The following is a 25,120-nucleotide window of genomic DNA, read 5'->3' on the forward strand; positions in this document are numbered from 1 at the left end:
TGTGAGCCTGTTCAACTTTTCTCACCTAATTAGACCCCACAAAATAAAGTCCATGATGAAGAAAATTTCTCTGCATGCCTCATTTATTATCATATCATGGAAGCAGTTTGTCAGTTAATGCTATTGCTACAATCTCAAACTAGTATTTATCTAATAAACATACTGCGGTGTTTCATATTGCTATCAGTATTTATAAAACATCACCTGCATGAGTTGGTAAAAGACAAAACAATGTGAAACTAAATTTTAGTGTGTTTAAAAAGTGAGGTTTGAAAAATTTAGCTGTACTACAACAAGTACTGTAATATTTAATGTGACTTATATTTTAGGATGAAAGATAAGAGCTGATGTCAGAGAGAAGATTCGATAAACAATGCTAGTAAATAGTGATAATGCAAATGACTTACTGTGATGCTGAAAGCTAATCGATTTAGATAAATCCAAAGTTGGCCACTTTATTTATAACAATGTGTTTATTTTTAAGGGTATATTTTTCATGTCTATGTTTTTTATACATCCAGTGATACAAAGATGAACTAAGTCCCAACATGAACATATTAGCTGGTAAGTTTCCTGGATGAGCATCTCTCCGGCAGGCCTATGTAAGGTTACAGGTCAGATATAGAACTAAAATTACTTAACTCTGACTGTATATATAAGATAAAACATTCCTTTCTTAGTGCCACATTGTGGAAATTTGTAATTTGTTTCAGCAGAAAAGTGGAAAAATCTTAAAAAAATAATAATAATAATAATAATAATTATATAATTATAATAATAGTATAATATGTACAATTAGACATTTAAATATGACAAAAATGCAGCAGAAATGGAATATTGCAGTTATTTAGATGAGACAACCAAAAATGCTTTTGGGTTCTTCCGTTAAGACGGGGACGGGCGCCGGAGAAGGGGGCGGGGCCAGCATCCTGAGAGTCCAAATTCTGGGCATAATGTCTCATATGCCTCCTCTGCACCTGCTGCTATTCAGTCAGGTTAATGGATAAACTTCCTACCTGCAGAAGTAGAGCTAGAGACAGCCCGCAGCCCGGAACAGGCACACGGCGGAAGGGAGGAAAACACGGGAGGCACCGTTCTCTGAGATGAAAATAACTGCACTGTAGTTTTCACAGACTTGTTGCTGTCAACACCAGGACCGTTAATGACACCGGGACCGTTAGTGACACCGAAAACTCCTACGCCGATCATCAGGCTGAGGGTAAAGCCGCAGGTTAAAGTTAACTTGGGACCGGGGTGCGGACTGTTGGAACTGGACTTTGTAGCCGGTTAATACCCGGACATGGACCAATACAGGTACTTTATCTTCAACCAGAAGAGCGTACTCGTCTTCGGGATCCTCCAGATCGCCTGTGCAGGTCTTTGTGTGGTCTGTGGGTTCATGGACGCGGTTTTCCGCAAGGACACCCCGCTGAGTACCACCAGGACGCCGGTGTGGGGAGGACTGGTGAGATACTGACTCTATTAGAAATTCTTGTCAACCTGTAACCTGCGTCTTTACTGCTCTCCGGTGTAACCTCTATACTACTGACACTGTCAGTGTTGTTCTGTTGGCAGCAGATATGCCTTTACTGGTGCTGTCTGCAACAATGACGTTACATTGTGACTGTAATTATAATGATCTTCTTATAATCCCCAGTTATTATGTTTATTGAAGTCCAGTTCCCAGGTAGCAGGACATGTAGCCTACAGGGGTTTACCTACCTGACACCGGGACGTGGTTTACCTGTTTACCTGATCTGTCCCTTGTTCCCACCTGCTGCTTGTCTGTAAGTTCACTCTGTTCATCTCCTGCAGATCATGGCCTCTCCAGGTGTTCTGGCTCTGTTTGCCTCGCAGAGGAAAAACTCAGTGCTGGTAAGTTTGTCAAGACAAGCTGCGTTTTTTTCTCCACCATTACTTCCAGGTTCTTTCTGGTTCTCTATGAACATAAGTCAGAGAACTACCACAAGTACTTAATGTGATGTTCAACACTGAATTATAGTTTTTCTCAACTGCTTTGATGCAATTCACTCATCAGAAACATCATTCTCACAGCTCTTAATGCAGTTCTCAAAACAGTTAATGCATTTCTCATAACACTAAATCACCTGTGCAAAAGTCTCTAAAACAATCAAAACATTGTTCACGTGTCAAAACATGCAGTCAGTCAATCACTTCAACATTGGCACTAATTAATTAAAAATTTTCACCAGACTTAGACACCAAATGTTTTGATGTTTTGATAAAAACCTGACTGACTTTAGAAAAAGACAACTGCAAAAATATAGTAAAAGTAAAAAACGGTCAGAGACAACACTGTACTGCTGTTACAACAGTAACATGTTGGAAAAATACCTATATTCTGTTTCAACATTCCATTAGTGTTTATTGTACTGTGTACATTTAAACCTCTCAGCAGATCACTGTCCTGTCACAACACTGTATGGAAATGTACACTGCTCAAAAACACATTGGATTTTGATGAATGAATTATTCAAGTTGAAAATCTTTACTGATGTACATTTTATAATTTGTTGAGAACAAAAAAAATTGAAATCACCACCATCCAACTTCCGAATTTCATCACAGGAACTCATAATGTGACTCAGTAGTGTGTATGGCCCCTGCGTGACTGTATGCACTCCCGACAACGTCTGGGCATGCTCCTGGTGAGTTGGCGGATTGTGTCCTAGGGGATCTCCTCCCAGATACACCGATGCACCGATACATAGGGTTTACGTCGGGGGAATGTGAGGGCCAGTCATTGTCATCAATTCCTTCGTCATCCAGGAACTGCCTACACACTGTGGCCACATGAGGCCGGGCATTGTCCTGCACCAGGAGGAACCCAGGACCCCCTGCCCCATTTTTTTTTTTTTTTTTGACTTGCAATTTTTATTTTATAATATTCATATCAATCATACAACATAGTGTACACAATGCAAATTGTTCCAACAATCCACCCATCCCCCAGCCCCCCATAACCAGGAAGGGTGGAAGGGTCAACTAACTATAGAGTGGTCTAATTCACGTGGTTAAAGAGACAATGCAGGACAGGGATGACAGGGCATAACAAATAAATTGATACAATTCTATAAATAAACTAAAAAGAATGTCTCCTGAAGAAGTGAGAGAAACAAGTTATAAAATAAATAAATAAAAATACCGTAATATCACAGCCCCATATATCATTCCTGCTCATCATAAACAATGTGCATCCACTTGGTCTTTACTCTGTTACATATATAAAGTCAAGGTACAAGATCCACTTTAGGATAAATTTTTATCAACATTATTTGGGAGTTGCCACAAATCCTAGTGCAGTCCTGTACATCAAATGACTCCCCCAGATCCCTTTACAAGGAAAGTCTAAGGGCCGACACCCCACCATCTCCTCCATATTCTATCAGCATTCTATAATATTTGGCTGCTCCATGACCTGGAGAATTTTATCTAGCTTATCTGCTGGCTCTGGGGAGTACACACTCAACCCATAAGTCCTTTGCAAGACATGGCGTAGCTGAAGGTATCTCCAGAATTGGGTTTTAGGTAAATCATATTGTTTTTTTAGGTCATCAAATTCTTAAGTGTATTGTTGTTGTATACATTTTTGTTTTCTTTTTTTTCTTACAACTTTATTTATCAGTTTTACATATCAAACTTACAATACTATAAATGGTTAAGCATTCATGACAGAAGTTGTAAGTCCCCAACCCCTCCCCCCACACCCTCCAGGCAGCATCACCAAAATAAATAGATTAATACATAACAGTAAATAAATAAAATATAGTAAGATTACAATGATAGTACTACTGTATACCTAAGTTTTTCCAGATCCAATCCCAGCATCACTTCCCTTGAAATGGGTATGCTATGGACCCAAATGCAGCACACAACTGGATATAGTTTGTAGTGACCTTTTAATTATGAACCAGCAGAGATAATGCACACAGGTGGGTATTGGGGCTAGAGGAAGGGGTCCAGGGTGGGGGCTGGAGAGCCGTGGGTCAGGTGAGTAGAGCGAGGTGACTGAGCTCACACACACAGGGGAAAGTTGGAAGGCAAGCAATGGTACGTTGTTGAGGGAGCAGGAGGATCAGAACCAGGTAAGCAGTCAGTGGGGCGGACGAAACAGGAAGGAGCAAGCAGGCAGGTAATCAGAGCCATATGAAGGATCAGGAAACCAGCAGGGAAGCACTCATGTTGCAACGTTGGAGCTGGAGAACGCCAAACAGCCACAGGGACAGGCAGACGGGGACCAGGAAGTGCACAGGCAGAACTTGTGGTCGGGGACAGAAGGCTGAGGTGTTTACTGGGTCAGAGACGAGGCAGGATGGTCAGGGATGAACGAACTCAATAACAGGAAGTCGGTCCGGAGATGAACGCTGGAAAGTCTTGCGTAATACAGAGAACAATCTAGCAATGAGTGAGTGGACCAAGGCCGCTTAAATACTGGCTTAATTGGAGATGGCATGTAGCTGGGAGCAACAGGTGGGGACGGTGAGGCTGATGAGGAGATGTAGCAGAGTGGAGAGTAAGACAGAGGCGGGATGAGTGGAAAAACACCACAGAGATCAGGTAGGAGCAGAGGCAGATTGTGACAGAACCCCTCCGTTCTAGGAACAGCTCTCAACGTCCCATACGAGCCATCCAGAAGCGGGTGGGAGGAGGGGAGCCCAGGAAGGTGGGGCTAAAACTCCTCAGAGCTAGACGAATCCATCTCTTGAGCAGGAGTCTCCAGAGAGATAGAGGACTGATCCTCTTCAGGGGGAGGAACTTCTACCGGTGGATCAAGGAGAGGAGGGGCTGCCCTGCGACGTTGGTTGAAGGCCGGTACCGGGGTCTTGGAGGGTTGGTCAGGGTGCTGTTGATGGAAATCCCTGATGAAATGAGTATCTAGGATGTGATGAGCAGGGATCCACGACCTCTTTTCGTGACCATAACCCTCCCAGTCGACCAGATATTGAAGACCTCTCCCCTGACGACGGGAATGGAGGAGCCGGCGGACCATAAAAGTGGGACCTCCCGGGGCATCGAGTGGCGTAGTGTCTAAGCAGGCGCCCCATGTGTAAGGCTACAGTCTTCGCTGCAGTTGGCCCCGGTTTGAGTCCCGCATCGGACGGCTTTTGCTGCATGTCATTCCCCCTCTCTCTGCCTCCCCATTTCCTGTTTCTCTACTGTACTATCAAATAAAGGCATAAAAAAAAAAAAAAGTGGGACCTCCCTCGATGATCCGAGGAGGAGCGGGGGCAGCTGGGACCAAGGGGCTCACAAACAGGTTTGACCTTGGAGACGTGGAAGGTGGGATGAACCCGCATGGACCAGGACAACTTGAATCCCACTGCTACCGGGTTGATGATCCTCTCGATCTCAAAGGGGCTGAAGAATCTGGCAGCCAGCTTCTTGGATTCGACCCAGAGGGGTAAGTCACGGGTTGAGAGCCATACTTTCTGGCCAACTTGGTAGAGGGGCCCCTGAGATCAATGACGGTTGGCATTAGTGGAGCTGCGGGTAGCAGAACGGATGAGGGTGGCTCAAGCTTGCATCCATGACTGACAGCAACGACAGATGAAGGCCTAGACAGAGGAACAGGAGGCTTCTTTTTCCAGGGCCGGAAACAGAGGAGGTTGGAAACCGTAGGCACACCGGAAGGGGGACAGCCCGGTGGCGGAGCTGGTCAGGGAGTTGTGGGCATACTCGACCCACAGGAGCTGCTCGGCCCAGGAAGAGGGCTGTTGCAAGACCAAGCAGCAGAGAGCCCTCTCCATCTCTTGATTTTTACGTTCCGTCTGGCCATTGGACTGGGGGTGGAAACCAGAGGACAGGCTGGCGTTGGCCCCAATAAGCAAACGGAATTCTCTCCAGAAGATGGAAGCAAACTGGAGATCCTCGGTCGGATACCACATCCACCGGCAGACCATGGAGACAGAAGACATGTTGCAGCATGAGTTCAGAGGTGTCTTTGGCCGATGGCAGCTTTGGCAGGGGAATGAAGCGAGCCACTTTACTGAATCGATCGACCACTGTGAGAATGGTGGTGTGGCCCTTGGATAGAGGCAGCCCAGTGACAAAGTCTATGGAGATGTGAGACCAGGGGCGATGAGGGACAGATAAGGGATGCAGGAGGTGAGCTGAGGCTTGATGAGAGGGTTTGTGCTGATTACAGACGGGGCAGGCATTGACGAACCCTCTTGTGTTCTCATCCAGGGTGAGCCACCAGAACCGTCGTTGAAGGGCGTCCTTGGTTCGTTGAATGCCCGGGTGACAGGCGAGACGGGAGCCATGAGCCCGCTGGAGGATATCGGACCGGAGATCAGGAAGGACGTACAGATGGTCTGGAGGGCCGGAACTAGGCCCAGGCTGGTCCAACAAGGCTGACTTGACCCGTTGTTTCACTTCCCAGGTGAGTGAGGCCATGAGCGTGGAGGGGGCAAGGATGGTGTCAAGGGTGGACTCTCCTCCTTCTTTGTCCAGGAACTGTCGAGAGAGGGCGTCAGGTTTGATGTTCCGGGAACCAGGGCAGTAGGAGAGAGAGAAGTTGAACCGCCCCAGGAACAGGGCCCATATGGCCTGGCAGGAATTCAGCCTCCTTGGCAGAATGGAGGTACTCGAGATTCTTATGATCTGTCCAAACCAGGAACGGGAGCTTGGCACCTTCTAACCAGTGATGCCACTCCTCCAAAGGCAGCTTGACTGCCAGCAGTTCACGGTTCCTAATGTCATAATTTCTCTTCACTGGGGACAACCGTTGGGAGAAGAAACCACAGGGGTGCAAATTCTGATCGTCAGCTACTCGTTGAGAGAGGATGGCCCCTACCCCCGTGTCAGAAGCATCCACTTCCACCATGAACTGCCTCTCACAGTCTGGCATGTGGAGGACATAGGAGCGGACGTTAACCGGGCCATGAGGGTCTGGAACTCCTTGTCAGCATTGGGAGACCAGCAGAATTGCACCTTGGAAGACGTCAAGGCAGTGAGGGGGGCAACCGCGGAGCTGTACTCACAGATGTACCTCCAGTAAAAGTTGGCGAACCCCAGGAACTGTTGCAGCTGTTTACGGGAATCAGGAATGGGCCAGGCAGTGACAGCTGTAGCATCTAGATGCTACCTTGGTCAAATTTACTTGGTGTACCCCAGGAAGGAAATGGAGGAGGCATGGTGATGAGGTGGCAGAGAGGTGGCCTTGGCCTTGCTGAATACTTCCCGGAAGTCATCGTAGTCGGCAGGAAACCAGAGATGTCAGGAGTTGGACTGAAGGACAAGGCAGAGCGGGGAACAGAGGCTTGCTGGAGGCACACTTGATGACAGGCGATGCTCCACCCTTGGACGACACCGGTAACCCAGTCCAGGTTGGGGTTATGCCACCAGAGCCAGGGGATACTCGTTCCTCCGGTGTGAGGCTAGTGCATCCCACCTGCATGGGTTCCGGCTGACATCCCTGACCCAATGAAAATAGGTGGGAGGGTTCCTTCCTTTGCAATTAAACAGTATCAGATGTCGGGCAAGCAGTGATGCATAGGCAATTGCATTTTTATGAAGGCTGGAAAGTTCTAATTTATTAACTATTCCAAAGATAGCTGTTAGAGGGTTAGGAGGCAATTTCCTACCAAATATTGCCGAGAGTGACTGAAAGAGAGACAGGAAAGTGATTATGGACATGACTGGAAAATGCATCCCAAGTAAATGGGGGAATAATGACATCAGGGACAGGTTGGGGTAACATTAGGATATAATTTGGCTAATCTGTCATTGGAGTAATGTAATCAGTGGACTACTTTAAATTGGATTAATCCATGACGTCTGTCCAGGTATCCTCTGGAATAAACTCTCCAATATCTCCTTCCCACGCTGCTTTATCTGTGTCCCATGTGTGGGGATAACTGTTCAGAATGAATGTATATATTCTTGATACAGTACCTTTATTAAATGTACTGACATTAAGAACTGAGTAAGCCAAGTCTTTACAGGGTGAACATGGATACCCTGGAAAATGTTTAGAGACAAAACTCCGAGCCTGAAGGTATATAAAGTAATTACAGTTTGGTAAATTGTGATCCTTACACAGAAATGCAAACGACATAAAGCTATCATCAGTAAAAAGATCTTGAAAATAGACCAAACCGTTTCTATGCCAAACTGCAAATGCCAGATCTAGTTGAGACGGTGCAACATGATGAACATTGGAGAGAATCTGCATATGTTTTTCAGATTAAAATGTTTTCTAAATTGGCCCCAGATCCTGATTGAGTTTTGAACCACTAAGTTTGCGTTCTGTTCATGTGCTCTAATATTTAATAAGAGAGGTGCAGTTAAAAATGAAATTGGGGAGACTGGCCCATGGGCCTTCTTTGTCTGCAAACGTGGTGATCCAATATGTCAGTTTGGCAATATTAGTTGCTCAATAATAAAATAAGAAATTAGGCAGACTCTCTCTAGTTTGCCTTCTTTATACATGCAGGTTTCTTAATCCATATAAACAAGGAGATGAGGCGATCTAGCTGGGCAAAAAAAGATTTTGGGAAAAAATGTGAATCATTTGAAACAGGTATAAAAACCTAGGCATTACTGTCATTCTACTGAATTTATCTGCCCACCCAGAGAGATAGGGATCCTCGACCACCGATCCAGATAATTTTTAGTACGTTCTAAAATAGATTTGTAGTTGTATATAAAAATGGCCTTAACTGAACCTGCTATCTCAATTCCCAGATAAGTAATTTTTTTTTATTTTCAATCTTAAAGGGCAGATGATCATAGTTGACCTGTCTTTCAAGGTTATTCAAATTAATTTTGTATCCTGAAACATTCCCAAATCTCTGCAGCAAGGAGAGAAAACAGGGTATGCTTTCTGACAGTCATCTGCATAGAGAGATGTTTTATGATTTGTTTTGCCCCTGTATATACCCGTAATCCTTCTATCTGATCTGATGGTAATTACCAACGGTTCAATTGAGATGTCGTACGAAAAGGGTGACAGACAGCAACCCTGCCTCATTCAGAGACAAAACCATTTGTTCGAACAGTGGCCATTGGTGCTGAATTACAAAACAAAGGTCCTATTCCAAACCGTTTCAAGTAGCAAAAAAGATAGCACCACTCAGTCCTATCGAACGCCTTTTTGGCGTCATGGCTTAGAATAGCTTAACGTTGTACTGTTGAATGAGGGGACAGTAATGCATTAAACAGCCTCTGTACATTAAAAAATGATTGTCGTCTAGGAATGAAGCAGTTTGGTCTTCGTTAATGATGGTCGGAATAATGGCTTCTAGCCGCTGCGAAAGGACTTTGTTAATATTTTATAATTGCAACACAGAAGGCTGATTGGCCTGTAGGAACTACACGCTAAGGGGTCCTTATCTTTTTTCAATAACACTGAAATTATCACTTAAGAGAATGTTCGAGGCAATTTTCCATTGGCCAATGATTCATCATAAACAGATTTTAAGATAGGTACAGGTTTTGGAGAGAATTCCCTATAGAACTCGATGGGAAACCCATCTGGGCCCGGTGCCCTCCCTGTTCGCCTAATAGCCTAATAGCACTTTCTTCTAGCTATTTCTTCAGATGATAATGGCTGTTCTAAGGACGACTGAGTGTCAGGAGAAAGTCTTGGGATAACTAGAGAATTGAGAAATTAGTGAATTTCAGACAAATTAGTGCCTGCCTCTGAATGATATAGGGCAGAATAGTATTGTTTAAACTGATCATTAATGATTTGAGGATTGTGAGATATTGAGTCAGCACCTGTATTAATCTTTGGGGTCGTCTGTTCAGCCTACTCTTGTTTGAGTTGAAACGCAAGAAGTCTCCCTGTTCTATCTCCATGCTCATAGTAAACCTGTTTGAATTTTAAAATATTTTTTTCCACTTTCCATGTCGTAATTGTATTAAATTTAGATTGAAGCAGTAACTTTTCTTTAAAAAGATCTGGCGTGGACGAGAGAGCATAACGTTTATCAATATCTGCAATTCTGCATATCAAATCTTTAAGTCGCTTAGAGCGCTCCTTGTTACTATGTGCAACATAAGAGATAACTTGTCCCCTGACGTATGCTTTCAGAGATTCCCATAGAATACTCCTCGAAACGTCCTGAGTGTCATTAATTCCTAAAAAAAAGTAAATCTCAGATATGTTCTGAAGTGTTCACTTGAAAGCAAGTGGAGGTCTAGACGCTAAGTTTGCTGGGGCGCTACATTATCTGGAAATATCATATCTATTTGTACTGATCTGATAGCACTATGCTGTGGTACTGACTGTTGGGAATAAAGGGAAGTGATTGGTCATCTACAATAAAATAGTCGATCCTGGAGTAACCATGGTGGATGGGGGAAAAAAAATTAAAATTGTTTTGTATTAGGATTTTTTGTCCGCCACGGATCTGACAGGCCACAAGAGCGAAGAAAGGAGTTAATAGCCAATGCAGCTGATGACAGAGTACTATCTGGTCTCAGATGTGGCCTGTCTACATGAACATGAAGAACACCGTTGAAGTCCCTATCCAACACCAGTTTATAGGAATTAAGGTCAGGGAGAGCTGAAAAGACGTTTATGAAGAATAATCCCTTCCTTTTGGATTTAACATCTTCCACACATCTATATAACCCAAGGAATCAGCCATATGTTTCACTGCCATCGAAGTCTTGGACATCGTAATTGAGATAGTACTACTACGATCAAGGATGGGAACCATTACCAAATTAAAATCTCCACCAATAATAGCCTTGTGATCTCGTGCCTGCTGCATTTTTGCCTCTAAATCGGCAAAGAACTGTGGCTCCTCTCCATTCAAAGCATAAATAGTTGTCAAAACAATCATGTGACCTTGTATTTCAGTATTTATTATAAAAAACCCTTCCCATTCTATCTTTAATTTGCCTTATGCATTTTAAATTGTATTTTTTTATTAAGTGTTAAAACGCCACAGATCCTACACATAAACGTGGCTCACCCAATCCCTACACAATTTTTCTGATTCCTCAGCAGAGAGATGCATCTCCTGTAAAAACACTACATCAAATTGTTTAGATTTCAAAATTGCAAGTATTTTTTTTTCTTTAATTGGATGTCCCAGGCCCTTCACATTCCAAGTGGAAATGCACAAATTGTCCACTCCTCAACTATGTGCTTATACGTAACCCTGTTAGCCCTTTCCAACCTAAAGAGGCCAACTACCCAGACATAACACATAACCCTGAACACTGTGTGAACCCCTTTAATAGAACACAGCTGACAGTCCATGAGCATTGACTGACAAGTGACTTACCCCACATCGACCGAGAGCATTATTATCACTACATGTAAATCAAACCTTTGGAGGAGAGCACAGCAAACAAAATGATGGGGTAATAAATAACAATAATAATAATAATAATAATAATATCTGCACAATGACCAACGTCCATCTCCCTTTTTTTCTCCCTCTGTCCCCTTAATCCAGACACCTCCTCCAGGTTAATGTGCCTCACAGATGAATACCTCTTATTTTGGTCCTGGCCGTTTCCAGGTCATACTCACACCGGAACCTTCTGAATATATTCCATTGCTTTTTTCGGGTCATCAAAGTGCTTCTGCCCCCTGTTGTGATTGATCCGCAGCATAGCAGGGTAGATGAGTGCGAACTTAGTTTGCACTCATGCAGAGCCTTATTACATTCCTTGAATTTATCCTGTTTCAGCTGTGTAGTCCGTGAGAAGTTGAGGAATGTCATGATTTGGTTACTTTCCCAGGTCAGCTCAGATTTATTCCGTGCCATGCATAAAATGAGCTCTCTACCAGCCAAGCGTAGGAAGCGAACCAGGATCATTTGCAGTCTCTCCCCTGGATTTGGCTGTGGTATCGGGTTCCTTTGCACCCAAATCTCTGGTGGTTGCACAGTTTCATCCCTGCCAAGGACAGAAGTCAGTAGTTTCTGCATAAATACTGTCATGTTCCTGCTTTCTTTGCCTTCTGGGAAACCCACAAATCGTAGGTTATTGCGTCTGTTGTGGTTCTCCAAATCTTCAAGTTGTCTTCCACCTCAGCTTTAGTGGCGACGGGGTTAGCCTCCAGTGACACACATTTTTTAATCTGCGTCCTCCAGCCATTCCACCCTCTTCTCCATTTCCACCATTTGTGTGATAAGTTAAGAAAGTTTAACCTTTAACCAAGGCTGTGGTTCAACGTATGCCCTCGAGGCTGGCTAAATGACTGGATATTTTTTGCAGTGTAGCAAAGATTAGTGATATCCTGGCTAATGTGCCATCTCTGGGGCTCCTGACCTGGAGTTGTTGTTGTCATGATGTGTTTTTTGAGACCGCAAATGCTTCTTAATGTCCCTGCTTTTGAGATGTTTCGCCATCCTATGTGATCAAAGCAATTTCAACGTGTAAAGCACATCCATATACAGTAACTTCTTAAACACAATGGCTTCAGGATTATTTTAACGATAATCATTGGAACCTCGGTTCAGGAAGCTATCTTCACCAAGCACGTCACGTGACTCCAACCTGCCAATTCTGGTGTTCTCTGGCGAGTGCCAATCGAGCTGCACAGTGCTGGGCTGTGAGCACATGTCCCACTAGAGGACGTCAGGCCCTCATGCCACCCTCATGGAGTCTGTTTCTGACAGTTGGGTCAGAAACATGCACACCAGTAGCCTGCTGGAGGTCATTTTGTAGGGCTCTGGCAGTGCTCCTCCTGTTCCTCCTTGCAGGAGCAGGTGCCAGTCCTGCTGGGTTGATGCCCTTCTATGGACCTGTCCAGCTCTCCTCATTTAACGGCCACTCTCCTGGTACTCTTGAGACTGTGCTGGGAGACCCAGCAAACCTTCTTGCGACTGCACGAATGCATGTGTCATCCTGGAGGAGCTGGACTACCTGTGCAACCTGATTGGGCTGCAGGTACCACCTCATGCTGCCAGTAGTGACAAGGACACTAGCAAAACACAAAACTAGAGAAGAATCAGTCAGGAAGGATAAGGGGAGAGAAATTGTCTATGGCCACCACATGCAAAACTATTCCCTTTTTGGGGTTGTCTTGCTTTTGCCTCTCCATTGCAGATCTTTAATTGCACCAAAGCAGGTGAAAGTGATTCACAATCACTTGTGCTTCCTAAATGGACAGGATACATAGATAGATAGATAGATAGATAGATAGATAGATAGATAGATAGATAGATAGATAGATAGATAGATAGATAGATACTTTATTTATCCCCTAGGGGAAATTCATGTGTCCATAAGCTCATTGTTGATAATAAAGAAAATAGTTAATAATAAATAAACAATAATAATTAAATTAGTCCACTTTCTTTGGCTGAGTTGTTGTATGGACCAGCATGTCCAGTCTCCTTGTGTTCAGTTGTGTGTTGCAGACAGCACCATAATATAAAGTACACTGGCCACCACTGACTGGTAAAACGTGCATTTCACTGCAGACTTCAAAGGACCTGAGTCTCCTAAGGAAAAAGAGCCGGCTCTACCCCTTTCTGTATATGGCATCCGTGTTCAGGGACCAGTCCAGTTTACTCACCAGGTGCACACCTAGGTATTTATAAGTGTGCACCACCCCAATGTCCTTCCTGCAAATGTTGACTGGCTGAAAGGTGGGCCTAGACCTCAGAAAGTTGATGACAATCTCCTTGGTCTTGGAGGTGTTCAGAAGGAGGCAGTTCTTGTCACTCCATTCACTGAAGGCCATCGTCAGATCCCTGTACTCCTCTTTCTGCCTGTTTTTGATACACGCCACAATAACTGTCACATCCTACTTTTCTGGATGTGGCAAAACTCAGTATTTAAAGTCTGCCGTATACAGGGTGAACAGGAACGGAGCCAGAACAGTCCCCTGTGGAGCCCCAATGCTGCTCATCACTGTCTCTGAGACACAGTTACCCAGCCTGACGTACTGTGGTCATCTTGTCAGATAATTCACAATCCAGGACGTCAAGTAGGGATCCACCCCCATCCCTCCGAGCTTGTCTTTAAGGATGGGGGGTAGGATGGTGTTAAATCCAAGTAAAAGTGGGCCTGGTGGAGCATGTAAAGGACAGCATCATCCACTCCAATATGTTATTGTAGGCGAACTGTAGGGGTCTAGAGCATGTTCAACCTGTGGCCTTAGAAGGCAGAGAAGCAGCCGCTCCAGGGTCTTCATGATGTGTGATGTGAGGGCCACCAGTCTGTATACATTTATCTCAGCCGGTCGCCCTTCTTTAGGTACCGGAACAAAACATGATGTTTTCCACCGGACCGGGACCCTCCCTGTCTGTAGACTTAAGTTAAAGATCCTCTGGAGAGGCTTAGCCAGCTGGACTGCACAGCCTTGGACACACACCACCTGGGCATGTTGCTTTTCCAGACCATAGCCTCTTGCCCTCTCACCAACTGACCCGGTGTTATACTGCGATGATTAAGTGTTCCCTTAATTTTTTGAGCAGTGTATATACAAGCCTTTGAATAACAGACAAGTTTTAGATTTAGAACATTTAGAACATTTAGAACAACACAACACAAAACTACTATACTAAAAAGTGTTTGGCATTTGATGCAAATACTTGATTTTTTGATGCTTTTACTGCATGTTATTTACAATGCAGTGGCACATAGTGGTGAGATCTGATTGGTTGTGGCTGTGCACCTGAAGTCAACTGATTACAAGGAGTGGGGTGAGAGAGGGAGAATAGAGATAGTCTTCCTGACTAAACTTATGCTACATTAAAACAAACCTAATAAAATTGTCATTTTAGCATATTCTTTACACCTAGTTGAATATTAAGGAATTAAGAATAATGTATCAGAAAAACACACACACAAAATGTGTCAGTCAGAAACACACACACACACACACACACACACACATACACACGCACACACATACACGCACACACACAGAGTACTGTTTCCTGGGCTGAACTGGTCCTCCTGTCCCTGCAGGTCAGTGTGATGGTGGCAGCAGCTGGCCTCTCCTGTGTGGCTGCACTCTTCATCTCAGGTTATGCCTGTCTGACGCTCACCTACGGGGAGGAGAATGAGGACGTCTTCCACCACCATGACAGTCCTCAAGTGGTAACCACTGCTCGAAAGTTTTAATAAAGGAAGCATGTTGACCTCCTTCAGAGCAGACCTGTTAAACACAGATGTAATTAATATCCTGTCAGGAATAACTGTTAGCCTCCTGGTATTACTGAACAGAGGCATCATAAATATTATTGGTTCCACCTGTGATTTTTGTGTTGTTACATGTCAGTAACATGTACCATGAGAAAGGTTGATGAGGTTTAGCTTTGAAGAATGAAAGATTAAAAAGATGAATGATAAGTCAGCTGACAGTACTTTTTGTTTTACATAGGTGCACAAATTTTCATTTTTGATCATTACAATTAAATTAAAACTGCAACTGCAGTGTGAGCTCAAACAAAAGACTTAAACAAAGTGTAGTGCTACAACATCACAGCTTTGAGTGTTTTATTACTAACAAATCATTCATACATCATCTCTGCTCAGACATTCGTGCTCCATCGGATGGTGAAGGGAGCCAACGCCACCATCCTGCTGACCTGCACCATCAGCCTGGCCCTCTCCTCTCTAGTCGCCTTCCTGGGCTGTCGCAGCCTGCCCCGCTGTGGCTGCTATGACGCCAGAACAGGACTGGTAGGATACACTAGTAATCGATAAGCCCAGTGAAAACTATCTTAAACCTTACCCATGATGCATTGCCCTTCATTCAACCATGCCCCTCATAGTTTTTGACATAAATAACCAGAAGATAAAACAATAAACACAGATCAAACTTGACACATCTGAGGCCTGTACTATGAAGCAGGATTTGAGGTTATCGGGTTAACTCTCGGTTTTCAGTCTTACAACAGTGGTTCACTTGCTATCGGGGTAAATCATCATGGTAACTGATGCTGAACTCCTGCTCCGGCGCAGGTTTACTTCAGAGGATCAAATCAAAACCTGTCAACAGCCCAACAACTGACCAATCAGATCACTGGAAAAACAGAGTCATCAATCCTACAGGATCCTGACAGGAAAAAAAGAGTGAAAAAAGATTTAAGTGATCAATAACGATGATCAATTGACATATACAGTATATAGAATCAGAATCAGAAATACTTCAGTAATCCCCTGCGGGAAATATAAATCAGTGGCATCATTATGCTGTTCCAGATGAGCATGTGTCCACTCTCAGTTTCATAACAGAGCTTGAATGGAGAGTTTATCACATTAAATTAATATAATTACTATTATATCTTCATTTTAATTGAACAAAGATTCTTTAATCCAGCAGGATTTCTGACAGTGATGAAGCTTTTACTCTCTTCTTCATCACTGTAGTTCAGAATAACATGATCAGACTCTGTGATAGTAACTGGAAATAAAAACGAAACCTCTGATGTCTTTTAGTAAAAAAAATTATCCACACCCTGTTGAATATTTCCATGATTATAAATTTGATTTATAATTTTTAAACATTTCAGTCAGACTGACTCATCAGACATCAACTACTCCTCTCCTCTTTTCATTCTCTCCTCTCAGCAGCCGAAACAGTCTGACTTAACTTTAACTGTTTTTTCTGCATCACGTGTTCATAACAGAGCAAAATTCTGAGTAAGAAACTTAATGATAATTCATGAATTTATTTACAATATATCCTTAATCTGATTTAAATAGTAATTATATTTTGAAATATATTTTTTTATTCCAGTCATGTGATCATATTGTTTACATTTCACCTTGTTGAATGTCACTTGGTTATATGGTTATAACTGAACTTACTGGCAGGTAATAGCGTTTCTTCTCATATCTACTAAGAACTTAATTCATGGTTCTTACGTTATACACTACTCACAATAAGTTAGGGATATTGTTATTTACATGAGTGCTTTTCCTATTTGGTCTGAATTTTAATAAGATATGTAAAAGTTCCCTTTGATATTACTAATAATGAATGAGAAGAAACACCATTTTCGTTAGTTTAATATTTATTACCCCAAAAATTTAGACAATAACAAGGATAGCCCCAAATAACAAAAATTGACAATGTCAGTAGCAGGTGTTTCCACCATTTGCCGCAATGACGGCTTGACAGCGATGTCTCATGCTCCTCACTAGCCTCATGATGTTGTTCTGAGGCAATGCGTTCCACTCTTCCACAAGTGCTACACGCAGTTCTGCCAGGTCACGTGGGGGTGGAGTACGATCATCCAGTCTCTGCTTCAGCTGGTCCCAGACGTGCTCTATGGGGTTCAGGTCAGGGGACATTGCTGGCCATACCATATGAGGCACTCCGACTTCCTGAAGTCGAGCTGTGGCAATTCTGGCACGATGTGGTGGAGCATTATCATCCATGAACAGAAAGTTGTGGGTGTGCTGGCGGAATTGGGGGATGATGATGGGTTCTATGATGTCTCTGAGGTAAGAACGTGCAGTGACTGAGCCATCTACAATAACCAAATCTGTTTTGCGCTGACTGGTGATGCCTGCCCAGACTGTTGCACCTCCTCCATCAAAGCGAACCATGGGGACCATGTTGACCTCGGCGTATCGCTCACCTCGCCTTCTCCAGCAACGCTGACGACCATCATTTCTGTGCAAGGTGACCCGACACTCATCAGTGAACAGGACGGTAGACCACTGCTGCATTGTCCAGGTCACATGGTGACCTGGACAATGGTCTTGTGCCCACTGCAAACGTTCACAGCGGTGTCTTGGTGTCAGTGGAGTCACCTGCAACGGTTGTCTGGCATTCAAGCCAAAGCGGTGGAGTCGGTTGCGAATGGTTTGTCTGGAAACCCTAGTACCCCTCACATCTCATAAATGGGCCTGCAGCTGTGTGGCAGTTGCATAACGATGTCTGAGTGCATAGGTCCTTAGGTACTGGTCATCGTTGCGGTCTGTCACTCCTGGGTCTGTCACGAACTCTGCCAGTAGTTCTGTGTCTTGATGCAAGTCTGCTGATGACACTTTGAGACACACCAAGTTCACGAGCAACATCTGACTGCCTGCCACCGACCCGAAGGCGCGCTATGGCCAGGTGGCGCTGCTCGTCCGTTAAGTGACGTCGTGTGTTCATGGCTGTTTGAATGATGAACTTGGAATGACTTACTGACAATACCAGCTTTTTATACCCACAGAATGTTGAAATTGATGCCACATTGAAAAGGGTTGTCTTTTAGTTTTTTGGTATTGGCCCCAATATGTGAGGCACACTGTACACAGTGAGACCATTACGTGGAAAACACAAAATGAGGTGTGTCTATCACCCCAATACAATTGCCTCCCTATCCCAAAAATCTCTGAAGTGAAACAAACACCGTATGTATGAAATCCACTGAGTCTCTCACAATATCCCTAACTTATTGTGAGTAGTGTAATTAACAACTCTGCCTCTTTCACATGAACACGCTTGTAGCCGGACAGGTAACCCCAGGGTGAGAGTGTTCACTTGTGTGTGTGAGAAGGCTTCAATTGTGTGTGTGAGAGTGTTTCAGTTATGTATGAGTGTTCAGTTGTGTGTGAGTGTTTCAGTTGTATATGTTAAAGGTTTCAGCTATCTATATGAGACTGTTCAGTTGTGTATGTGTGAGAGTGTTTCAGTTGTGTGTGTGAGAGTGCTTCAGTTGTGTATATGAGAGTGTTTCAGTTTTGCATATGAGAGGTTTCCAGTTGTGTATGTGAGTGCATGCTTTTTCAGTTGTTTGTGTGACAGGATTTCAGTAGTGTGTGTAAAATCTTTTCACTTGTATGTGTGTGAGGTTTTCAGTATAGTATGTGAATGAGTATGGTTTCATATGCATGGTAATTCTAGATAATGTCCCTGATGGCCGGTCATAGATACCTACCTGTAAATTCGGTTATAAAATATAATTATATTGTAAAAAAGTGCATGAATTATCATTAAGTTTCTTACTGAGTATGTCCAATCTTTTGTCTGATCTTGAACAAACGTTCATAAGTTTGTTCATCATCAGACAAAAGAGTGGATGCAGATAAAACAGTTTAAGTTAATGTCAGACTGTTAATGCTGCAGAGAGGAGAGAAAGAAAAGAGGAGAGAGGTAGTCGATGTCTGGTGAGTCAGTCTGACTGAAATGTTTAAAAATTAAAAATCAAATTTGTAATCATGGGAAATATTCATCAGTGTGTGGATCATTGTTCTAATCAAAGACATCAGAGGTTTAGTTTTTATTTCCAGTTCTGGCCACAGAGTCTCCTCATGTTATTCTGGGCTGCAGTGATGAAGAAGAGAGTAAAAGCATCAACACTGTCAGGAATCCTGCCAGATTAAAGAATATTTGTTCAATCTAAAATGAAGCTATAATAGTTATGATATATTTATTTAGAGTGATAAACTCTCCATTCAAGGTCTGTTTTAAAACCAGAGTGCAATGCATGTGATGTCTGGAACAGCAAAACTCGTTATTATTTATCACTTAATTGTAAAGTCTTTTGTTCCCGTCAGGATCATATGGGAATGATGACTCAGTTTTTCCAGGTATCTGATTGGTCAGTAGTTTGTTGACAAGTTTTCATCTGATCCTCTAAGTAAACCTGCTGGAGCAGGTTAGGAGTTCAGCGTGAGTTACCATGGTGACTGGTGTCTTTTCAGAACATTAAAGCATGTAAATCTATTTTAGTAGACACCAAGAATGAAATGATTAACACTGAAAATGGGTGCTGAAGTTTCAGTGGTCACATGACCTGAATTAACCAATTAAGGGGATGATTGTGTCCAGTTTGTTTTTCACAATGGTGAAGACAGTATCATAAATACTTTAATCAAAAACAGAACAAAAGTTATGAAATCCCTGTCAAGTAGAAACCACGACTGAAGGAAGGTAACAAGAAGACAAGACTAATGTTTGAAGAAACTTAAGCCACAGTGTTTTGGGATAATGTTCTATGGACAGATGAAACCACAGTAGAGCTCTGTTGTGTAGTCCTGTTCAGTTGCTTACTGTACTGTAACTTTAAACACATATTGGACAAACAGTGAGGTTACAGTGAGGGATGATTGTTATTTTCACACTGTGTGTTTCACTTTTACAAGAGGCATTTACATGATGAGGACTAACCAATGAGTTTTTCAAATACAATGCCATCTCAGGCTCATGAGTATAAACACCCAGTATAAACACCCATTAGAACATCACTGAGTAGAGCACAGACCTCCACCAGCCAAACGATTGCTTCCTTTTGTTCTCAAGTAAAACTTGAGATTGTTGCCTTTTGTTCTCAAGTAAAACTTTATTCATTCATCATTTTTAATTCTCATGCCTAATAGCTGGTCAATGGTTTATTACCTGTTGTGTGAAATGATGACATCAGCATTATACAGGTCACACAGCTCTACACCTATATGAATTGTCTTACTGCTGTGTCACAACCATTGTTGTTGTGTATCTGTATTAGATGTATGTTGAAGGAGATACTGATACTGCCGTATGTGCTTTTCTTTACTATTAATAAGTACAACTCTGTGTGTAAGGTGGATTTCAACATGCTCTTCCACCAGATCCAGATTACTATCTGGACCTGAACCAAACTGTACAAACTTATAGATCAGCAACATAAATATGTCCAAAGATTCCAACATTATTTCCTGAGAAACTGATGAAAATGTAGAAAAATGTTCTGTCTCACAAAATTCCTGAATGCTCCTTTGAACTGGTTCGGCACCAAAATTTAACAGATTCCTCCCTGGATCAGGACCGCTCTCTCCATCAAGTTTGGTGCTAATCAGTTCAGAACTGAAAGTGTCCTCCTGCTGACAAACAGACAGGTGAAAACACAACCTCTTTTTGGTAGAGGTAATGAAAAGCAGGACAGAGCCACTAATGTTTCCCAAAATTCTGATACAGTATCATCAAGGTCCTGCTTCAGTTCTGCATGGATCTCTCTTCCTAACGTAATCTGTGACCCTATGAAATCATGTAGTTATTATCTGATAGGTCCATTTCCTTGGAGGGGATGTTAGATTAGCGTGAGGCCTGACATACTCTCTGACAGTTAGACTGGACAGTTGAAACAGCAGTTAGAAGAAGGGGTTTAGTAGAGACTGAATTCACTGGTGTCAGAATTAGTCAGTCAATTTCTACTCTACTAAACAAGGCTTTTTGATTGACTGATTATTATCTCCAAGGATGTGACATTATTTTTTTAATGAACTGACCATTCTGTCTCACCGACTGTGTGTGTGTCTGTGTGTGTGTGTTATAGGAGACACTTGTTCCTCAATGTGACCCTGGGGACACGGAGATGGTGTGTACCAGGAGAGGTAATTTGACATCAAACTTATCTCTTTTTTTTTACTTTTTTTTTTCATCTGTATAAACAACCCCTGAGAGTCAAGTGGATTTTTTATTCCTGGAAGGAAGAATTTTTTTTTTCACTTGCCTCATGGGGATTGTTTTCACAGATTTAATTTGAAAAATAACACAAAAAACAACAAAAAAATAATAAAAATCAGTAGTGCATACTTTGTTTTTTTTTCTTTTTCTTCCCAGAAAAAGAAAATCACTATCCACTTGCCTCTCAGGGGTTGTTTTCTACAATGGAGTATTAGAGCCACATTGATGGAAAAAAAAGGAAATCTGAAATTACAAGAATAAAGTTGTAATATTTCGAGAATTAAAAATTAAAAATTTCAAGGAAAATTTAGGAATATTACCAGCAACCAATTAAACAGGTGAAAGGTCAGTGGCAGCCTGAGCTGAGGTGGCAGAAAAAACACTAATACACTGCAGCTTTAAGAGTTGTCACAGCACACTCCCCGCATGGCATGATTGAATGCCACTACTAATACTTTAACAATGAACTAGAGGTGTTACATACTTCTACTTGGGAGGTAGAAGAAGAACTATTTCTGACACAGGTCTAAAAAACACTTTAGTCCCATCTTTCCGGGAGACCTTAATCTCTGCCTTGTGCACTTTGTTGTCCTTGCTGGGGAAGACCTGGGTGACTAATCCCATTCATTCCTTGACATCTGCTGATCTTTGAGAAGCACAATGCTTCCAGGCTCCATGTTAGGCTGAGCGGTCTGCCACTTCCTCGTCTGCAGTGAAGAGAGGTAACCTTCTGGCCCAAACCATCTGCTCCAGAAGGTTTCGGCCAGGTGCTGTATTTGGCGCTATTGTTGTTTGAAGATGTCTTTTTTTCCAGAATTGTCAAAAGGAGCTGAGGGGACGCTCACTTGCCGAGTCAAGAGCGTGGCATAAGTAAGGGTCACTTGGGTCAGTAGATACAGGTATGAAAGGTCTAGCATTGATAATGGCTGCCACTTCTGCCATCAGTGTGTACTTCAGCATCCACGCTTAGGTCGACAAGCTCAAAGGTGTCAGGTTTTCTTTCAGAATCTTGCTTCAGGAGAGTAGGTCCACTGAGCCACATGTTATCTAACAGACAGGCAGCAATGACTGATCTGGTTCCATAGTCTTGGATTTTGGTCTGTGGATACATACTTCCATTGCTGCAGATGAGATGATCTTTGTATATGTGTGACACGTACATGTAGAAACGTCTTGTCTCATATATATATCCCAGCACCACTTGTGTATCAGTGTAGAAGGTTGTGGCATCTATCTGCATGTCAAACTCAGATTAAATAAGATCTGCTAACTCTACTGCCAGCACAGCAGCGCAGAGCTCTAACCTTGGGATTGTGTGTTCAGGCCGGGGAGCCAGTTTTGCCTTGCACATGACAAAACCTGTGTGGCAGTTTCCATTTTCATCGATCACCATAAGGTAAGCAACTGCTGCTACAGCCTTTGTTGATGCGTCTGAAAAGATGCATAGTTCTCTCCTCTTTGCTGCAGAGGGATAAACCTTGGTATAAGGTCTCCAGGATGTCCACTTCCATCTCCTCTGGCAATGGCGAATCCCAGTCACTTTTCCCTTGGGAGAGTTCTTTTAGGATGTGTTTGCCTTGGATGGTGACAGGAGTCAAAAATCCTATCAAGTCATACAGGCTGTTCACTCCTGAGAGGATGCCACAGCGTGTAAAAGGCTTCTCTTTAATGTTGACTTTAAAGGTGAACGCGTCAGACACAAGATCCCAATTCAGGCCCAGGCTGTGCTCTACTGGAGGATTATCTGGGCTGAGGTCCAAGTCTTTAGGTGATTGGCGTGATTTTGAGGTGAGAAAGCATACATAACCTCTTGGTTGTTAGAGGCAATTTTGTGCAACCTCAGGTTGGAGTTTTCAAGAATGTCTTGGGTCCTCTTCAGCAGACAATGACTTCAGCCTGTCATTGAAATAGAAGTCACAGTTGACAAACTGCTTCACCTCAGGATCATAATGTGGTTCTCATTCCTTCACAGACTGCCTGAGGCAGTAGATGGCAAATGCTGGACTGGGACTGTTCCCAAAGACATGCATGGTCACACGATATTCAATGAGGTCTTGGGCTGGATCGTTGTCTCGAACCATGAGAAGCACAAGAAGTTCCTATTTTGTTCCTTCACATGGAAGCAGTGGAACATCTGCTGAATATCTGCTGTGACAGTGATGGCTTCTCTGTGGAATCTGAACTCCCAAGAGGGTGTTATTGAGGTCAGGCCCTGTTAAGAGGACGTCTTTGAGAGACACTCCATCATATCGGGTGCTGGAATCAAACACCACGCAGATGTTGCCAGGCTTTCTTGGATGGTACACACCAAAGGTACCACCGTTCCTCATTTTCCTCGAGGGGAGGGGCAGCCTCAGCATGTCAATTCTCAAATATCTTCCTCTCAAGGCTTTGTTTAAGAGAGGAGAAGCACTTGAGGGCCTGGGGTTTATTAGGGAGCCGTTGTTGTAGCTGTCTGAAAGGCAAAGGAGCTATCCAGCTGTTACTATCATCTTTCTTGAGGTCCTCTTCCATTATTGAGGTGAAGGTGAGGTCGTCAATGGACAGACCCAACTTATTGTCAAAGCTGGTCAGCTGGAACACTGTGTGGCCTAGGAAAGTAGGATCTCCATCACAGGCAAGGCATGCGACAGGTAGCTCTGATGGTCTGGGGCCGTATTTCTCTTTCACGTTAAGAATACTAGGACAGGGTTTAAAGTTGGTTGGACGATCTATGTACAAGCCTGAGGCCATCCTACCCATGTTCTCAGTTGCGCTCGAGCAGGTCTTCAGAGAGTATGACACGGTGGGGCGTTGGATTTTGAAGGTGTCAAAGAATTCAGAGCGAGCCAAAGATCTGTTTCTTTGTTCATCCAGGATAACATATACTTTCATCGCTTTGTCATGGCGACTGGCAGGGTAAACTTTAACTGAGAGAATCTTTGAGCAGGACCTGTCAATGAGATCTCCTCCACAGACCTGTGTGCACTGAGTTGTGATCTCTGGGGTTTGTGTGGGGTCTGGCTCCCCGCCATGCCCTGAAGAGGGTACTGACACATTGACCCACGGTGCTGGTCCTGGATGGTCCACTATCACATTCAGTGCATTTCACAGTGCATTGACACTCTCTGGCGGTGTGTGATGTGGACATACAACACTTGAAACAGAAGCCGTTCTTTTTGAGGAAGTTCTTTCGTTCCTATATGGGTTTTGCGCGAAATGCCCTGCACTTTTGTAGAGAATGTGTTTTTTTGTGAATGGGACATCTCATCTCAGGCTCATCTGCTTTCTTTCTTTGTCTTGGTCTGAGCGGGCAGCTGCAGACATTTCTGTTTTGTGGACAGAGACCTCGTATATTTATTTGCTGGGGTCTGTTTGGCCTGTAAGCATGAAACTAGGATAATTTCTGATCCACACTTGCTGTTGGAGGAAGACGACAAAGACAGAAAAGGGGGGAAATGCAACCTGTGTTCGCGTTTGTAGCTGGATCCATAAGATAGCCCCTTTTTCTGTAGGCTGTATGGGAGCTTTTGAACTATGGGGTTAATACCTCTAGCCAGGAAGGTCTCCCTCGGCCCTGGTAGCATCCAGCTCCATCAGTAGATCACTAAAATCCCTGTTGTTGGGGCGTCGTGTGGCGTAGTGGTCTAAGCAGGTGCCCCATGTGTAGAGGCTATAGTCCTCGCCGCAGTCAGCCCCGGTTCGAGTCCCGCATCGGACAGCCTTCGCTGCATGTCATTCCCCCTCTCTCTGCCTCCCCATTTCCTGTCTCTCTCTACTGCACTATCAATAAAGACATAAAAAGCCAAA

General features: G+C 43.4%; 1 protein-coding gene across 2 annotated transcripts in view; it reads left to right on the top strand.

The window, feature by feature from the left end:
- Nucleotides 1–1,025: 1,025 nt before the first annotated feature.
- The window catches only part of LOC111230384, a 29,386-nt gene continuing 5,291 nt past the window's right edge, over nucleotides 1,026–25,120 (top strand). For both annotated transcript variants that reach the window (XM_022757097.1, XM_022757098.1), the window contains exons 1-5: nucleotides 1,026–1,465; nucleotides 1,816–1,875; nucleotides 14,911–15,042; nucleotides 15,481–15,627; nucleotides 21,201–21,258. In XM_022757097.1, the coding sequence (XP_022612818.1) occupies nucleotides 1,301–1,465; nucleotides 1,816–1,875; nucleotides 14,911–15,042; nucleotides 15,481–15,627; nucleotides 21,201–21,258 (562 nt within the window). In that variant the 5' untranslated portion in view covers nucleotides 1,026–1,300. The remainder of the gene's footprint in view (nucleotides 1,466–1,815; nucleotides 1,876–14,910; nucleotides 15,043–15,480; nucleotides 15,628–21,200; nucleotides 21,259–25,120) is intronic.

Source organism: Seriola dumerili, unplaced genomic scaffold (genome assembly GCF_002260705.1).
Source record: "Seriola dumerili isolate Sdu_G_001 unplaced genomic scaffold, Sdu_1.0 BDQW01000264.1, whole genome shotgun sequence".
Classification (NCBI taxonomy): Eukaryota; Metazoa; Chordata; class Actinopteri; order Carangiformes; family Carangidae; genus Seriola; species Seriola dumerili.